Here is a 15,851-nt window from a genome sequence, read left to right on the forward strand (position 1 = left end):
GCAAAGTTAAAGGCTAGTTCACCAGAATGGTCAGTGAAGAGAAAGGGATGCCAAAGCTGGTGGTGGACATTGAAGTCTCCAAGAATGGAGATCTCTGCAAAAGGGAACAAAGTCAGAATGTGCTCCACTTTGGAAGTTAAGTAGTCAAAGAATTTCTTATAATCGGAGGAGTTAAGTGAGAGGTATACAGCACAGGTAATTTTAGTTTGAGAGTGATTCTGTAGTTGTAGCCAGATGGTGGAAAACTCAGAAGATTCAAGAGTATAGACATAAGAGCAGGTTAAGTCATTGCACATATAAAAGCAACATCCAGCTTTGGACTGAAAATGAGGATATAGAAAGTAGGAGGGAACAGAAAAGAGGCTACTGTCAGTTGCCTCAGACACCTGTGTTTCAGTGAGGAAAAGGTGAGGTTTAGTAGAGGAGAGGTGCTGTTCTACAGACTGAAAATTAGATCTAAGACCACGAATGTAAATGAAGAAAAAGTTGAGGGGGGTTTCAAGACACTTAGGGTCAATACCAGAAGAGCAGTCTGACCTGGGGACACCTATGCTGGTGTAGGAGTCACCATGATAATTTTGAATTTGAAGTGAAGGGTGTGTGTGTGTGTAATTAGTTGCTTGTAGTTTTGTGTGAAGGAAGAAAGTTGTCTTTAGAGGGCAGGCTGTGACTCCCCCCTTGTGTTGTGAGACACAAAGGGAAACATTCATGAGGTCACAGCTGGGTTTAATAAGTTCACACCACCCCCTGATCCAGTGCTTTAGACCTCACTGGGAGTAATTACTGTTTTGGCAGGTGCTTACTGCCTCCACATATAAATAGTTAAAGAAAAAACTGCTTATAACTCATGATGAGCTTTACCTTCATTCCCTTGCAGACAATCACTCCTTCAGATATCTATCATAACCTTAATCATGTAATAAAATTTCTATAAATTCTTCACTACCTAATGCATAATAAAAAAAAAAATGGGTGTAAAGAATGAGAGAAATCAGGCAATCAAATATTTGTTACCCAGAACAAGTAAAGTGTGAATGAAAGAACACCACAAGACTCATAGTAGAATGCAAAAGTTCTTAAAAATGATTATATTATTCCATATTTCATTCACAACATATTTACAGCTTCATATCCTGGAGACTTTGATTTGTTGAGTGAAATTGTCTATCTTAGTATTCAACAAGCAACCACTATTGCACATAGCAATGAAATACTGAAGAAATCAACCTGGCCCTTGTTGTCAAAAAATGTCAACTTTGGATATAAAAATAACATTATTCAAGGTAGAATGGTTATGAACCTTTACACTGAAACAATAAAATTCCAAAATTTTGACAATCAAAAATCATCAGTAAAATACTATCCTGTTGATTAGTCTTACATCTGAAGAAGTTGAAGAGTAAAAACAAAGGGACAGGAACAAATTTCTACCATGGCAACTGCCTTGCTATAGTCACTGTAGGCTAAGCTGACCTGGAAGCTACACCCCTTGCCTCTTCTTCCCTTTCAGCGAGGCAGCTGAATGGTGTTGACTTGTAAAATTCTTCCCACTTCCTCCAATTTTGTATATTTAATGTATGTACTTATCATCTTATCAATTAGTCTTGCCTAAAGCTTATTTTTTTTAAATACCAATATACAAACAATATCAAATCAGTAACTCTTCAGAATATTTGTGAAGTAAATTACTCACATAATTTTCCTGATCACATGACACCCCTGCCAGTGCATGCCACATACCCAGTGGTGAGTGCCAATGGTCAGGCCACATAAGCATGTGAATGATTTAATACATGATTTCTTTCCACAAATATTCTGAAGGATTAATACTCTAATAAGAAAAAGAAAAAGGTTAGAAAAGTTTTGAAATCTTTGGTGGTAAAGGATATATTATTTCTTTACTGAAGAGGGTGTTCATTATAAGAAAAACCAAAGACATCTGCAAAGCATCCTAGCATACTTAGAATGCTTACAAACTTTTAAGACTTAACCTATCTATGCAAGAGCTATTCACAAGTATCTAGCTTCAGGCCATGGGTTGAAATGTGGCTTACTTTTTGGGTTCTAGCATTACTGTCCTTCAAAGTAGGCTGCTTGGGACTCCTCATGCTTAACCCATCCGTCCTTTCACTGGTGGAAATGTTACTTTTAAGTCCTATTCAGTAATGGTTACCAGGTGTGGTATCACATCCAACATAATGTCTCATCAGCTCTCACATCAGGATGTCTTCAGTAACATTTTCAGCTGAATATCACAAACCATGTTTATAAAGTAGGGAGCCTGATGAACATGAGAAATTCAGTGCTTTACCAAGAAATCCTGGATTAGGTCCACAGAATGAAGTTCAGCACAAGAGACTAGAGTTAAGAAAGTTGAGCAATTAGCACCAGCCTCATGACAGTCCCCCAGCCCATTCTTTGCAGCCAATCCAGGATTTTTTGGACAAGCACCAAATTCCTCTTTCTTGGGTTTGCCAGACCCTCTACTCTCCAGACAAAATTCCTTTTGATATCAGGCTGTCCTCTAAAATGAAGATATTACTGAAAAGATCCTGATCTGAGAGCCAGGGAAACATCATGCACAGTGCAATGACACATCTAGCAGCCATTCTGGAAAAGGAATTCAATTCTGGGAATGTTTCTACCAACTGAAGGACTGAAGGGATAAGTGTGTTGTCATAAGGGCCAGGCCACACTCTGAAGGGCAACAGAGTTAAAACCCAAAAAGATAAGCCCATTTTTGTGCTTTAGCTTAAGACTGGATACTTTTGAACAGGTATTTACATTCATACATTCACAAGTGTTCCCCCACTTCTTAGCATAGCCATCTAGGGGAGGGGACCTATCCTCACCATATGGCAAGCCTTCACTCTTAAACATCTTCAAACATTTCCTGAGCTAATGCATTCTTTGGTATATCAATATTTGTAGAAAATATAAGCTTCCTCGTGATAACTCCAGTTTTTAATATACAACTGGTATGCAATTCATTACAAGTCAGACTGATAAGCCAGAGTGAGTCCTAAACAATTCTTATATCCAATGATGTTTTTGATGATGATGATGATGATGATGATGATGATAATGATGATGATGATGATGACAATTATGATGATGATTTGCCCTGATCCATGAAAGGTGGCACTCACCAATGCGCTGGATAACCTTCATGGCAAGCTTTCTTATTGGTGTGTCTGTGGAGGAAGTAACACCACAAGCCACCAGCCGAGGCAACACTTTCTGTGAGAACTCCAACATTTCTTCTCGTTTGCCGTGCTTAAAGATGAGGCCAAGGGCTCTCAGCACACCCAGCTTGTGGAACACATCATACACACTGCCTTGGGGCTCTTTCTCCAACACCTGTGGATTAGTAAGCCTGCTCTTCCTGAAATTATACTTCTGAATGATCATTTAGTGTATTCCATGTTTGTATATTGCCATTTACTATTTACTATGGGGATGCCATAGAAGACAAATATTACATAACTTGGAAAGCCCATAAATCAAAAGAATACTTTGGTCAGGATGCCCCTTTGCTTTTAGAAACCTCATATACTTGATGTTGGTTCCTAAGGCATGGCCATGGTACTGACCACCTCACAAAAGAACAGCTGAGAAACATAAGGGGATTTATGCTGAGGTTATGTTAGCAAGTAATAGGCCAAAATACCTAATTGTCCCAGAAACAAAGCCAACAGTGTTCACAAAGCTGCCAACTCAAACCCCTAAAACCACAGTTACCTACATCCAGGGCCGCCAGTAGCAGTGCGCTCACACACTAGGGATATAAATCAAGTAGCCATTTTTCACAAGCAATTTTTTTTTCATTTTTCAGTGAAGATCCTTATGGTGGCTCTACAATTTAAATACATTTAGAGAGGAAAAGGGAGGTATGAAGAAAAGGAGAGTAGATGCTTTGTCTGCCTTTGAGTGTTGGCTAGACTGAGAGGAAGGAGCAGGATCAGAAATATAACAAGTCTCTCTTTCTCCCTTCTCTGAGTCTATAATGTATCAATACTCCTTGTCACTTTTCCCTGCAACAAGGCAATACTTTTATCCTCACACTCACTCCTAACTTCAGTACCTCAGAACAAATAATAAAATTCTTCAGTTTATTTTTCCATGCCATTTTATAAAGATATTTACGATGTATATAATGTAGAAGTAATTAATTTTTGTCTGTAAATATTAAATTATTAGTTATATTATTACCACTTTCAAGCATATCACTATATAGCCCAACAAAATACTATCCACTAAGCCAGGAGTAGGCAGTAGACACTTGCTGCTACAGTCCAGCATTCCCAGCAGGGTACATAAGGGAAAGGGGATTGAAAGGTTGCTACAATGATGCTGCAGACCCTCCCTGTATGCTGTTTCCTTTTGTCTCAATAATAGACAGTAGTTACAGGTTGCACTCTACAGACTCCTATTTCACACCATATTACAAGCACTAGAATATGTACTCAACCTTAAAATCACAATTATTATTATGATGGCCAACATATGTGCAGCACTGAAGTCCATGCCTACAGGTTAGGCAGTTCTGATAACAATACAAGATGTCTTGGTACCTCCTGCAACTTTCCCTATATAAATTTCTGCAACATTTTCAGTCTCAGTCTTATTTTTAATTTGTAGATCACCTTACTTCTTCCACAACTCACCTTTTATCTGTAACAGAAACCCAGATTTCTACAGCTACTTACAGCAGTCCTTTATCTGTTCCTTTCTACTTTTTCTATCCTCATTTTTGTAACCAAAGCTGGCTGTTGTGTTTCAGCAGACAACAATCTGATGTGCTCTTATGCCTGCATGCAATCTGAATTTTCCACCATCTGAGTAAGTCTTCAATGTCATTCTCTCACTAAACTTATTTTTTGCTGTGTACCTCTAACTTCTCTCAAAATGTGTAATTTTTGACTAACCGATTTCCAAAATGAAGCACATACTAACCAATTTTCCCCTTGCTGAAATCTCCATTCTTGGAGATTTTAAGGTTCATAACCAGCTTTACCTATCCCCATCTTTCACTGACCATTCTGGTGAGCCCCTTTGACTTTCCTACTTTCCATGACATAGAACATATAATGCAGCACCCTACCCGCATTCCCGACCACCATGGAGACGATCCCAAAATTTTTGAGTCACAACTAGTATTTCAATTGGGGTCCTCCAATCACAATCTTATCTCTGTATCCTGTCTAAACCCACAAAAGCAAAGGTGCTTCTGGCATCACAAATCTGCTTTGTGAAAGCACCAGAGACAATGCTGTTCTTATTTTCCCAGGAAAGACTATTGTTTCAGAGAGCACAATCAAAGTGATTATCTCTGGCATGGAAGCATACATTCCGTATACTTTCTCTAATACCAAAGCTCATCAAGTTAAGTTCAACTGCTCTTGCTCTCATACAGTCCAAGATAGAGGCAGTTCACAGGTACTACCTTAACCTTCAACCTAATGAAAGTCATGCCCTTATATATATATATATATATATATATATATATATATATATATATATATATATATATATATATATATATATATATATATATATATATATATATGACATGAAACCAAATCTCCATTTATTTTCTTCATCTTTTCCTCCACAAAAATACTCCATGATTTCAAATATTTATAATATCAAAAGTTAAATGAATATTCTTACAATTTTGGTGGCTAGTTGCACAATGTTTTTTTCCTCATTGGTTGATATCACAGACACTAAATGTGTGCCCATTTTGTTGTTCAGCAAACATCAAGGCAATAATGAAGCTCAGTCCAGACTCTTTGCAGCTTATCCGGCATAATCATGCGTAGAGCTTCAGTGATGCATTCCTGCAGTTCATCCATGATCGCGGGTAGTGGAGGTACAAGAACTTTGTCTGTGACATATCCCCCAAGGAAAAAGTCACAAACAACTAGGTCTGGTGATCTCAGGAGCCACCTGCAAAACACCTTGTCATGGGGTCTAGCATGGCCAATCCATCTGTTTGGTAGGTTCACACTGAGAAATGTGCGGACAGTGAGAGACCAGTGCAGCGGTGCACCATCCTGCCGAGAAATGTAGTCACCAGCTTCAGTAGCTAGTCTTGGAATCAACCAGTTGGTTAACATTTCCAGGTAGACTTGCCCCATAATGGATGGTCCTGCAAAGAAAAACTGTCCGTACAAAGACCGCTCTGTTACTGCACAAAACACATTAACTTTTGGGGAGTTATGTTCAACCTCCACGGTAGCATGCAGATTGTTTGTCTCCCATATTCTCACATTGTGCCTGTTGACCTTTCCACTTAAGTGGAAAGTTGCTTCATCACTGAAAATTATCTTTGACAGCAGATCAGGATCATTTTCCATTAACACCTGGAGATTGATACAAAATTCAAAGTGCATTTCTTTGTGTTGCGGGTATAACTTTTGGACCAGCTGCAGCTTGTATGGGGTAAGCCTCAAGTGTTTCTGTAAGATCTTGCTTACTATGCTTTGTGGGACTTGTAACTCTCGGCTACATCTGCACGTCAACTTCTTGGGGCTGCGAAGAAAAGTTTCGTTCTCATTGAAATCACTATACCATTTCAAAATGGACTTGTTAGTAGTGCATTCCCATGATGAATGCATCTGAAAGCAAGCTGCATGGTTGTAACACTGTTTGTGTTGGCAAATTCCAACACACACCAGGTGCATTGTTGTGTTATTGAGGAAAAAACTTTGTTAATTTGTGCAACTGTAGCCACCAAAATTGTAAGAATATTAATTTAATTTTTTGATATTATGAATATTTGAAATCAAGGAGTGTTTTTGTGGTCACATTGTGTGTGTGTATATATATATATATATATATATATATATATATATATATATATATATATATATATATATATATATATATATATATATATATATATATATATATATATATATATATATATATACATATATATTGTGTGTATATATATATATATATATATATATATATATATATATATATATATATATATATATATATATATATATATATATATATATATATATATATATATACATATATATATATATATATATATATATATATGTATATATATATATATATATATATATATATATATATATATATATATATATATATATATATATATATATATATATATATACATATATATACATATATATATACATATATATATATATATATATATATATATATATATATATATATATATATATATATATATATATATATATATATATATATATATATATATATATACATATACATATACATATACATATACATATATATATATATATATATATATATATATATATATATATATATTACCAAGCCAAATATATCTCCACTTATTTTCTTCATCTTTCTCTCCTCTTTTTTATCAAGATGGTACCACTGCCACATACTTTTATCTCTGAGGCTGAACTCTTTTTCGGATCTTTGTTTAAAAGTTAACACAGAGATTCTGGCTTTGTTCTTCCTCCATCCTCCATAAGACTATATTGTGCATTATGCCTGTTAAGTGTTTCAAGTTGTTTCTGTCAATTTTTTTCTTTTTTATCTTGCATACAAAAATCTTATCTTTCCTTGTATGGAATAAAACTCCATTCTTTGTACAAAGCTCAACTAAGTAAGCAGGGTGGATTCAAAAGCTTTTGATTCATAAACTCTACTTCTTTAACAAACTGTCTTCAATCTCTCATTTATTGCCACAATGTTGCATCTCTTCCCATCACCAATAGTTATTTCCATGGTTACTGCTTTTCTGAATTTACTAACTGCATTCTTCCGCTCCCTCCCTCTGGCAGACTTGCTGCACAAGAATTTCTGCTCTCATCCATATTCTGTCCACCTTATCATTTCAAGATTTAACCAGAATCTTCATTCTTTTATAATTTTTAAACTCTGAAAATGTTAACCTACAAATGGGGGCAGTAGACACCTGCCGAAACAATAATTACTCCCAGGGAGGTCTAAAGCACTGTTCAGGGGGTGCTGTGAACTTATCATTAAACCCAGCTGTGACCTCACTGAACATTTCCCTTTGTGTCTCACAACACAAGGGGGCAGCCACAGCCTGCCCTCTAACGACAACTCTCTTCCTCCACACAAAACTACAAGCACCTAATAACACACACACCCTTCACTCAAAAATTTTAAAATGATCATGGCGACTCCTACACCAGCTTCGGAGTCCCCATCTGGGGAGGGGACCATAGATGTCCCCAGGTCGGACTGCCTTTCTGTCGACGACCCTAAGTGTCTTGACACCCCCCTCAACTTTTTCTTCATTAACTTTTGCAACATTCACAGTCTAAGATCTAATTTTCAATCTGTAGAACACCACCTCTTCTCTTCTAAACCTCATCTTCTTTTCCTCACTGAAACTCAGGTGTCTGAGGCAACTGACAGTAGCCCCTTTTCTGTTCCTTCCTACTTTCTCTATCCTCATTTTCGATCCAAAGCTGGATGCTGCGTTTATGTGCGCAACGACTTAACCTGCTCTCATGCCCACGCTCTTGAATCTTCCGAGTTTTCCACCATCTGGCTACGACTACAGAGTCACTCTCATACTAAATTTATCTGTGCTGTATACCTCTCACCTAACTCCTCTGATTATAAGAAATTCTTTGACTACTTAACTTCCAAAGTGGAGCACATTCTGACCCTCTTCCCTTTTGCAGAGATCTCCATTCTTGGAGACTTCAATGTTCACCACCAGCTTTGGCTTTCCTCTCCCTTCACTGACCATCCTGGTGAACTAGCCTACAACTTTGTTATCCTCCACGACCTACAGCAAGTGGTGCAACACCCTACTCATATTCCTGACCGTCTTGGAGATACACCCAACATTCTTGACCTTTTCCTGACCTCTAATCCTTCTGCTTATGCTGTCACCCTTTCTTCTCCGTTGGGCTCCTCCGATCACAATCTCATATCTTTATCTTGTCCTATCGCTCCAATCCCTCCTCAGGATCCCCCTAAGCGAAGGTGCCTCTGGCGTTTTGCCTCTGCTAGTTGGGGGGACCTGAGGAGGTATTTTGCTGATTTTCCTTGGAATGACTACTGCTTCCGTGTCAGAGACTCATCTTTGTGTGCTGAGCGCATAACAGAGGTGATAGTGTCTGGCATGGAGGCGTACATTCCTCACTCTTTTTTTCATCCTAAACCTTCTAAACCTTAGTTTAACACAGCTTGTTCTCATGCTATACATGAAAGAGAGGTGGCCCACAAAAGGTACTTAAGCCTTCCATCACCAGAATCTCATGCACTTTATATTTCTGCCTGGAACCATGCCAAGTCTGTTCTCTAACTACCCAAAAACTCCTTCATTAACAGAAAATGTCAAAACCTTTCAAGATCTAACTCCCCTCGTGATTTTTGGCATCTAGCCAAAAATATCTCCAATAACTTTGCTTCTTCTTCTTTCCCTCCTCTATTTCAACCAGATAGCACCACTGCTATCACATCTATTTCTAAAGCTGAACTCTTTGCTCAAACCTTTGCTAAAAACGCTACCTTGGATGATTCTGGGCTTGTTCCTCCCTCTCCTCCACCCTCTTACTACTTCATGCCACGTATCAAAATTCTTCGCAATGATGTTTTCCATGCCCTTGCTGGCCTAAACCCTCGGAAGGCTTATGGACCTGATGGGGTCCCTCCTATTGTTCTCCGAAACTGTGCCTCCGTGCTTGCACCTTGCCTAGTCAAACTCTTTCAGCTCTGTCTGTCAACATCTACCTTTCCTTCTTCCTAGAAGTTTGCCTACATTCAACCTATTCCTAAAATGGGTGACCGTTCTAATCCCTCAAACTACCATCCTATTGCTTTAATTTCCTGCCTATCTAAAGTTTTTGAATCTATCCTCAACAGGAAGATTCTTAAACATCTATCACTTCACTACCTTCTATCTGATCACCAGTATGGGTTCTGTAAAGGCCGCTCTACTGGTGATCTTCTGGCTTTCCTTACTGAGTCTTGGTCATCCTCTTTTAGAGATTTTGGTGAAACTTTTGCTGTTGCCTTGGGCATATCAAAAGCTTTTGATAGAGTCTGGCACAAAGCTTTGATTTCCAAACTACCCTCCTACAGTTTCTATCCTTCTCTCTGTAACTTCATCTCAAGTTTCCTTTCTGACCGTTCTATTGCTGCTGTGGTAGAAGGTCACTGATCTTCTAAATCTATTGACAGTGGTGTTCCTCAGGGTTCTGTCCTGTCACCCACTCTCTTCTTATTATTCATTAATGATCTTCTAAACCAAACTTCTGGTCCTATCCACTCCTACGCTGATGATACCATCCTGCACTTTTCCACGTCTTTTCATAGATGTCCAACCCTTCAGGAGGTAAACATATCACGCAGGGAAGCCACAGAATGCTCGACTTCTGATCTTTCTAAAATTTCTGATTGGGACAGAGCAAACTTGGTATTGTTCAATGCCTCAAAAACTCAATTCCTTCATCTATCAACTCAACACAACCTTCCAGACAACTATCCCCTCTTCTTCAATGACACTCAACTGTCCCCCTCTTCTACACTGAACATCCTCGGTCTGTCCTTTACTTATAATCTGAACTGGAAACTTCACATCTCATCTCTAGCTAAAACAGCTTCTATGAAGTTAGGCGTTCTGAAATGTCTCCGCCAGTTTTTCTCACCCTCCCAGCTGCTAACTCTGTACAAGGGCCTTATCCGTCCATGTATGGAGTATGCTTCACATGTCTGGGGGGGGGGGTTCCACTCATACTGCTCTTCTAGACAGGGTGGAATCAAAAGCTTTTCGTCTCATCAACTCGTCTCCTCTAACTGACTGTCTTCAGCCTCTCTCTCTCGCCGCTGCAATGTTGCATTTCTAACTGTCTTCTATTGCTATTTTCATGCTAACTGCTCTTCTGATCTTGCTAACTGCATGCCTCCCCTCCTCCCATGGCCTCGCTGCACAAGACTTTCTTCTTTCTCTCACCCCTATTCTGTCCACCTCTCTAATGCAAGAGTTAACCATTATTCTCAATCATTCATCCCTTTCTCTGGTAAACTCTGGAACTCCCTGCCTGCTTGTGTATTTCCACCTTCCTATGACTTGAATTCCTTCAAGAGGGAGGTTTCAAGACACTTATTCATCAATTTTTGACCACTGCTTTGACCCTTTTATGGGACTGGCATTTCTGTGAGAATTTTTTTTATTAGATTTTTGTTGCCCTTGGCCAGTGTCCTTCTTACATAAAAAAAAAAATTTTTCTTTATTATATATTGAACTATTTAAAAAAAATAATGAGCATGAACCCTAGCCACAAAACCTTTGGAAATATACTGTCCAACTTCTTGGGAGACTTTCTGTCCATAACAAATTGAGGGATGCCAATTAAGCAGGCCTTTCTTTTCATCCAATTTCTTACACATAATTTGGCAGTTAGAGATGACAACTAAAGCAGATGCAAAAGACTGAAATTAAATTTCGGTAACAGAAAATGAGTCAAGATGAGTGTCAAAGCAGTTGCATATCTTCAAATCATATCCATCTTTTACTTATACTATTTTGATAAATGAGGATATCAGATGGAAAATTGGTGAAGCAAAGGAGGAAAACACTGATAAAAAAAAAAATCTCTAGTCAAGGAAGTGAGCCTTCTTGTTAAGTGTTGTGCTGTTGCCTCACCTCAAAACAGTACTCAATGAATTGTGGCAGGAACTCATCTCGCAGGTCAGGTCGGGTGATGAAGCGCGAAGCCAGGTAGGCTGCCATTTCCCGAGATTTCTGGGCTGATTTCAGATGAGCCTTAATAACTTCCAGTATTCTGAAAGGGAATGAAGTGACAATTACTACAGTTATAACTAACATCACCAGGCATAAACCATTCCCTGATGTATTTTATTTCATTACACTCTCAAGGATCACAGTCACAGTAAAATAATCCCCAATTTTACTTGTCTAGTTTGAGAACTATTATGATGTAATTCCAAGGATCAGGAGAAGGTAAGACTGGTTCTGATGTGGTGACTGATAAAGCTGACCACTGCTGGGTGCTCAATACTGATATGGTGTCTGACAAAGTTCATCACTGCTGGGTGCTTAGTACTATCAGCATTTCAGTTCCCAGTTGCCCCGTCAGCCACACCACAGCAACTCTCTGATCACTGGTTTCCATTCTGAGCTTGTAGTTCCCTCTTTTGAGGTAAGTTATTAACTGATGTGACAATGATTCATCATAACTTGTAGGAGATATATTTCGGGAGGCAGAATTGAGAGGTGGGTTTCACAATAAAGGGTCTTATCCCAGGAGTGAAAGCACCCCTCCACCAGCACCATCCAACTCCAACTTCATCACAAGTCACCTGCCCTTGCCACCAACTCCTGTGATGGGGTGGTTACTGGACCTGGACAACCATGGTCAATAAAAAGAGCCACAGTTCTATCTGTGAGCAGTTTCTTTTCCCAGCAGCAAAACCAGGTCCCTTAATAGTGCAAGTGTGAGTTGGTTCACCTTAGTGCAGGGACACAGACTAAGTTGAGTTTTTATTGTGTGTTCTAGAGGTGAACTATAAGTGTTGGTGTGGTGACAGGTTGTGCCTAGCTGCAGCAGTGCAAGAGCATCACTCTCTTTTTTATGTATATCCTAACAAAGTTTCCCTTAAGCTAATTTCTCCATATAAAGGTATTTTTGCCAACTGAGGATTCACTAAACAGGGTAATTTTCAAGATCCTAACTCTCATGGTTAGGGAAGCAAGAGTGCAAATGATGGTGTATTATTCAACAAGATGTGATGTACTATATAAACTGAGGACTAGAAGAGTTCAAGGTAAGGTTAAACTCCTTACAGACATATTGTGGCCTTCCTCACCTCTGGACTACCGTGGTGCCAGATTGTGCTTCCTTCCCTGCCACCTTGACATCGAAACCCATCATGTTGAAGGGCATGTACACAATGATGGAGAGCCACAGCAGCAGGATGTAACTGGCATAAAAATCTGAGCTTCCTTCTGGTGATTCCAACATCTGCAGTACTGGTAAAAGATCCTTTACCTGGAAATCAGGAAGATGCTTATATCAAATATAAAATATTATAATCCTGTGATGAACAGTTATTACTTAAAGAAACTCAAGTACCAAAAGTGATCAAAATTATAACACATGAAGCAATTCAGAATGACCATAATATATGAACCAAACTTAAGATCATTCCCATTATGACAATATTATTTATGTTTTGACAGAGATCCCTCATCAAAGCATGACAATATGCTTGCCACACTGCAGTGCATGCTGTGAGGATGAGCTGTTTGAGAAGAGCTTGTAAAGCAACAAGATAGGAAAGTGAGAGCAGAGAATGTGTTTGAGAGATGTTGCATGAGCACCTATGCAGGTGGTGTAAATTGTGGAATGGATGGATTGGCATGATCATAATAAGACAACGTGTAGCAAAGAGTTTGTAAAGAAAGTAAATGTGAGTGAAATAAGTGTTAGTAGGAGAAAAGACCACATGGAAGGCAGAAGGCTGGGGCAAAGGAGTATGTGACCGAAAGAGGTGTTAGCAGAAGCCAACCACTTGAACAAGCAAGAAGAAAATTCTGGGATAAGGAAAGGTGGAGGCTCTTCTATCATGACCATCCCCTTGATGGATGCTCCCAGTGGAAGTGAGATGGACTGACAGATGCATACACAGATAGTCACACTGTAGAAACAGGAGGAGGCAGTAGACACCTGCCGAAATGATAATTACTCCCTCTCCTCCACCCTCTGACTACTTCATGCCACCTATTAAAATTCTTCGCAATGATGTTTTCCATGCCCTCGCTGGCCTAAACCCTCGGAAGGCTTATGGTCCTGATGGGGTCCATCCTATTGTTCTCCGAAACTGTGCCTCCGTGCTTGCACCTTGCCTAGTCAAACTCTTTCAGCTGTCTGTCAACATCTACCTTTCCTTCTTGCTGGAAGTCTGCCTACATTCAACCTATTCCTAAAAAGGGTGACCGTTCTAATCCCTCAAACTACCGTCCTATTGCTTTAATTTCCTGCCTATCTAAAGTTTTTTAATCTATCCTCAACAGGAAGATTCTTAAACATCTATCACTTCACAACCTTCTATCTGATCGCCAGTATGGGTTCCATCAAGGCCGCTCTACTGGTGATCTTCTGGCTTTCCTTACTGAGTCTTGGTCATCCTCTTTTAAAGATTTTGGTGAAACTTTTGCTGTTGCCTTGGACATATCAAAAGCTTTTGATAGAGTCTGGCACAAAGCTTTGATTTCCAAACTACCCTCCTACGGTTTCTATCCTTCTCTCTGTAACTTCATCTCAAGTTTCCTTTCGGACCGTTCTATTGCTGCTGTGGTAGACGGTCACTGTTCTTCTCCTAAATCTATTAACAGTGGTGTTCCTCAGGGTTCTGTCCTGTCACCCACTCTCTTCTTATTATTCATTAATGATCTTCTAAACCAAACTTCTTGTCCTATCCACTCCAACGCTGATGATACCACCCTGCACTTTTCCACGTCTTTTCATAGACGTCCAACCCTTCAGGAGGTAAACATATCACGCAGGGAGGTCACAGAACACTTGACTTCTGATCTTTCTAAAATTTCTGATTGGGACAGAGCAAACTTGGTATTGTTCAATGCCTCAAAAACTCAATTCCTCCATCTATCATCTCGACACAACCAGTGGCGGCTCGTGACTGTTACTGATAGGGGGGCTGTCTCAAATTCAGACAAATAAAATCTTAAATGCTTTTATTGTTATTGTTTAACATACCATTGATTGATAGATTATAAAGATAGATAGATAATTATTTAATTTTTTAGGTCTCATCCTAACAGTAAATGTTTGATTTCCTTAGTGCTGGCTTAGGCTATTTGAAAAGGAAGTCCATTCTCCTGTTCCTGTTTTGTGCAAACAGATCAATAACTTTTTCATTTAAACCTGGCATATTATTCATAGAAATCTTCTCTATTGAAATTATGGCAAGTGCAAGTTCTTTCAATGCAGAAACCGTCTTTGCTTCTTGTGCCATTTTGCAAAATACTGGTAGGCCTACCTGGGAAAAGAAAAAAAAAATACTATTTTATACGATGTTTCTGATTTTACACCATCTATGATAATCAAGATTGAGCACAAGCCATCACTGATCAATAATATTTTAAAATCATCCCTGACAAATTGAAAAACACGATCGAAAATAGGACTGACGCAAGAACACTCCCCTAACCACAACAACGGCCGAGACAAGACTGCACTGGACGCAGTCCACACTCGCCATTCCACCCGGGAAGCCTCCCACCATTTCTCCCCGTTTTCGTATCATTAACCCTTTCTTTCCGGCGCTTAAATTATTTTCCCGTTTTGTATGACGGCTAAAAATGGTAAACCTACAAATTGTCAGAAAATTGTTTGAATACTAATAATTATTTTCTCTTTGTTATTCTGAATACAATGATATACTTTGTAGCTCGATGTGACCTCTCAAAGTTGAGTTTATGCCTTATAAAGGATTCCTCCTCCTCCCGCTGTGTGATCCGTCATCCAGAAACAGCCTGGAGAGCGATGACGCCGCGCACACACACACTCTCTCTCTCTCTCTCTCTCTCTCTCTCTCTCTCTCTCTCTCTCTCTCTCTCTCTCTCATCTTGGAGGGGAAATTGTACACTTCCAATGAGAGAGAGAGAGAGAGAGAGAGAGAGAGAGAGAGAGAGAGAGAGAGAGAGAGAGAGAGAGAGAGAGAGAGAGAGAGAGAGAGAGAGAGAGAGAGATTTCATCCCTTTTCACATCAAGTTTCAGGCAAATAACATTCTCTCTCTCTCTCTCTCTCTCTCTCTCTCTCTCTCTCTCTCTCTCTCTCTC

At 39.1% G+C, this 15,851-nt stretch overlaps 1 protein-coding gene across 5 annotated transcripts in view; it reads right to left on the minus strand.

The window, feature by feature from the left end:
• LOC135108124 (tubulin-specific chaperone D-like) overlaps positions 1 to 15,851 on the minus strand; it is a 120,963-nt gene that overhangs the window by 78,482 nt on the left and 26,630 nt on the right. For 4 of the 5 annotated variants that reach the window (XM_064018826.1, XM_064018824.1, XM_064018825.1 and 1 more), the window contains exons 4-6: positions 12,856 to 13,037; positions 11,672 to 11,810; positions 3,150 to 3,360 (exon numbers count right to left, since the gene is read on the minus strand). In XM_064018826.1, the coding sequence (XP_063874896.1) occupies positions 3,150 to 3,360; positions 11,672 to 11,810; positions 12,856 to 13,037 (532 nt within the window). Of the gene's footprint in view, positions 1 to 3,149; positions 3,377 to 11,671; positions 11,811 to 12,855; positions 13,038 to 15,851 lie in introns of those variants that run through there. The other variant, XM_064018828.1, reaches the window with a different exon arrangement.

The sequence above is a fragment of the Scylla paramamosain genome, chromosome 16 (assembly GCF_035594125.1).
Source record: "Scylla paramamosain isolate STU-SP2022 chromosome 16, ASM3559412v1, whole genome shotgun sequence".
Classification (NCBI taxonomy): domain Eukaryota; kingdom Metazoa; phylum Arthropoda; class Malacostraca; order Decapoda; family Portunidae; genus Scylla; species Scylla paramamosain.